This window comes from Apodemus sylvaticus, chromosome 18 (genome assembly GCF_947179515.1).
Source record: "Apodemus sylvaticus chromosome 18, mApoSyl1.1, whole genome shotgun sequence".
In the NCBI taxonomy this organism is placed as follows: Eukaryota; Metazoa; Chordata; class Mammalia; order Rodentia; family Muridae; genus Apodemus; species Apodemus sylvaticus.
The window spans coordinates 64,303,902-64,306,197 of NC_067489.1; the positions used below are offsets into that span (position 1 = coordinate 64,303,902).

Below are 2,296 nucleotides of genomic sequence, written 5' to 3' on the forward strand. Positions count from 1 at the left end.
GACATCTAGATAATAGAAATTCCTTAAATCTGTAGTTAAATATTCTTTGGGACAACTTTTTCACTTCTTACATTTTTGTACAAAATAACAATTTGGATAGCTATAACTTTTACACTAAACCAAAGAGTACCACTCAACTTATTACCAATGACATGAAATGGAAGGTAATATAACTACTTCAAAACATGAAATTTCATTAGATTGACAATGACGCTGCACAAGTGACTGAATTAACCATATTATAACATTAAAATGATCTTACATAGATTACAAACTGGCATTCAGATCCAGAACACTTTTATGTAAATTATGTGTCAATTAGCACAGATGTATTGTGAGAACTCTCCACATTTCTTCTCTTTTTGGTACATGGAGAGAATCAGGACATGTGTAGGCAGTGGATAAGGGCTCTCAAGTCTGCTTTGATACCGTTATTAAGGAATCCATATAGGATCGGATTAAGACAACAGGACATCATGCCTAACAAGTGACAGATGCAGTACACCAGCTTGAAATGCCTATTGGAAATCAGGTTATCATTGAAATCAGTCACCACGTGGAAGACGTGGAGTGGCATCCAGCTAACGGCGAACACTAGGATCAATATAGTCAGTCTGTAGAAAACACTTCGAGATCTCTTTTTTATTCTCGTGATGGAACGCTTGACTCTCATCTCCTGCGTATCTGAGCTTTCTTCAGGTTTCACCTCAAAGCAGATCGGGACCCCTGGAATGACCTTACTGGATGGTGACAGCTGGCTACGGCCTGAGCCTGGGTTTACTGGAACAGTTAGGTGCTTCTCCTGGGAAGGTCCTGCTGGGGCAGGTAACACGCACGCTGTCTTCTTGCTGTATCTTCTTCTGTGCTTTCTGATGAATGAGTAGCTCCACTTTTGAGCGCTGGGGGGTTTTTCCTGGTTCCTGCTCTTTTTGGAGGGATGTAGAGTTAAGTTGATCATCTCGTTTTCTTCGAGTCTGTTTTCTTTGTGGGACAATCCACAGCTTATACTCCTGCAGACGCTGGTATGACTTACTGTTAAACATACTAGAGGCAGGATATACTGAACTAACAATAAAGAGATTGTGAAAGCAATTCTGTATGAATCAGAGGGCCATGACTCAACACACAAATACTTACTGCTCAGCAATGCTGAGCCAAAGGTTTCCTTAAGTTCCACAAGGCTGTGAAACACTGGGAGGGGAGAACAGATGGCAAAGCCCAGGGTCCAGACAGTAGCTATCAGGAAGTAGCCATGGTTCGCTGTTAGATTGTTAGATATCGGGTGCTTTATCATATGATACCTGACAATGGCGATTGATATTAAAATCAGAGTGGAAACCAGAACCGACACACACTGAAGGAACGGCATGATGTGACACATGGCCTTGCCAAACATCCACTGATCCAACAAGACAGAGGTCAGGGTGAAAGGGGAGCAAAACAGGACAACCAAGATGTCGGAGAAGGCCAGGTTGCCTATGAGAAAGTTTACTGTAGTCTTCTGATTGCGCTTTTTCATAACAGCCATTAAAATAAGTAGATTTCCCATAAAGCCAAGAAGACTTACAAATGTATAGAGCCCAATCAGAAAGTATTGTAAATCATCTACACTGCCTCTATAGTCCTCCCAGACAGGAAAGGCAGCGTTCCGAGCAGCAGAAGTATTGTTCTCTGTGCCTCTGTAGTCTTCCCAGGCAGGGAAGGCAGCGTTCCGACTGGCAGCAGTGTTGTTCTCTGTGACAAATGTCTTGTTAAAATGCTCTTCAAGTTTAACCTCCATAACTTCTATGTCCTGCTTGGAAGAAGACAGCGTTCATTAGCAGCTTGAAGAAAGATTGCACGCTGCAACTTGAACATTCTCAGACCAAACTAACATCTAGATCTTGCCCACACTCCCTTACAAACCTCTAGGGTCAGAAAGGGCCAGTTATTTGATTCTAAATTCAGCAATAATAATTACAGAAAACTTAAAGTCTATCACCAGTTTCACACACCATTAGCTCTGCTCAAGCCACAAACGTTATTTTTTGATTTTATTTCAGAAATAATCTAAGGAATGGAAAAGAAAAATGCACAGAAAAACTTCAAGGTATATAATTTATAATAGCTTTATGCTATGATTCTTTAGTCAAAATGTCTAAAATATAATATTAGCCTATAATCTTACCTTTTAAAAATCTTTTCCGTCTTATCAAGAACAAACCTAAAAGTCAAAATCCTGCATTCTTGCTTTTCCTTACTGTGAGTCTCAGGGAATATTTTAAAGTAGAGATAGAAAGAACATAAGGGCTGGAGA

At 40.3% G+C, this 2,296-nt stretch overlaps 1 protein-coding gene across 2 annotated transcripts; it reads right to left on the reverse strand.

Moving 5' to 3' along the window:
• Window positions 1-379: 379 nt before the first annotated feature.
• Window positions 380-1,780, reverse strand: Npy5r (neuropeptide Y receptor Y5). Of its 2 annotated transcripts, XM_052162813.1 has the most exons (2): window positions 1,678-1,780; window positions 380-1,614 (listed from the first exon to the last, which is right to left on the reverse strand). In XM_052162813.1, the coding sequence occupies exons 1-2, from the start codon at window positions 1,778-1,780 to the stop codon at window positions 380-382; spliced, it is 1,338 nt and encodes a 445-aa protein (XP_052018773.1). The 2 variants fall into 2 exon arrangements, with proteins under 2 accessions (XP_052018773.1, XP_052018772.1); XM_052162812.1 differs by having other exon boundaries at window positions 380-1,780.
• Window positions 1,781-2,296: the final 516 nt, after the last annotated feature.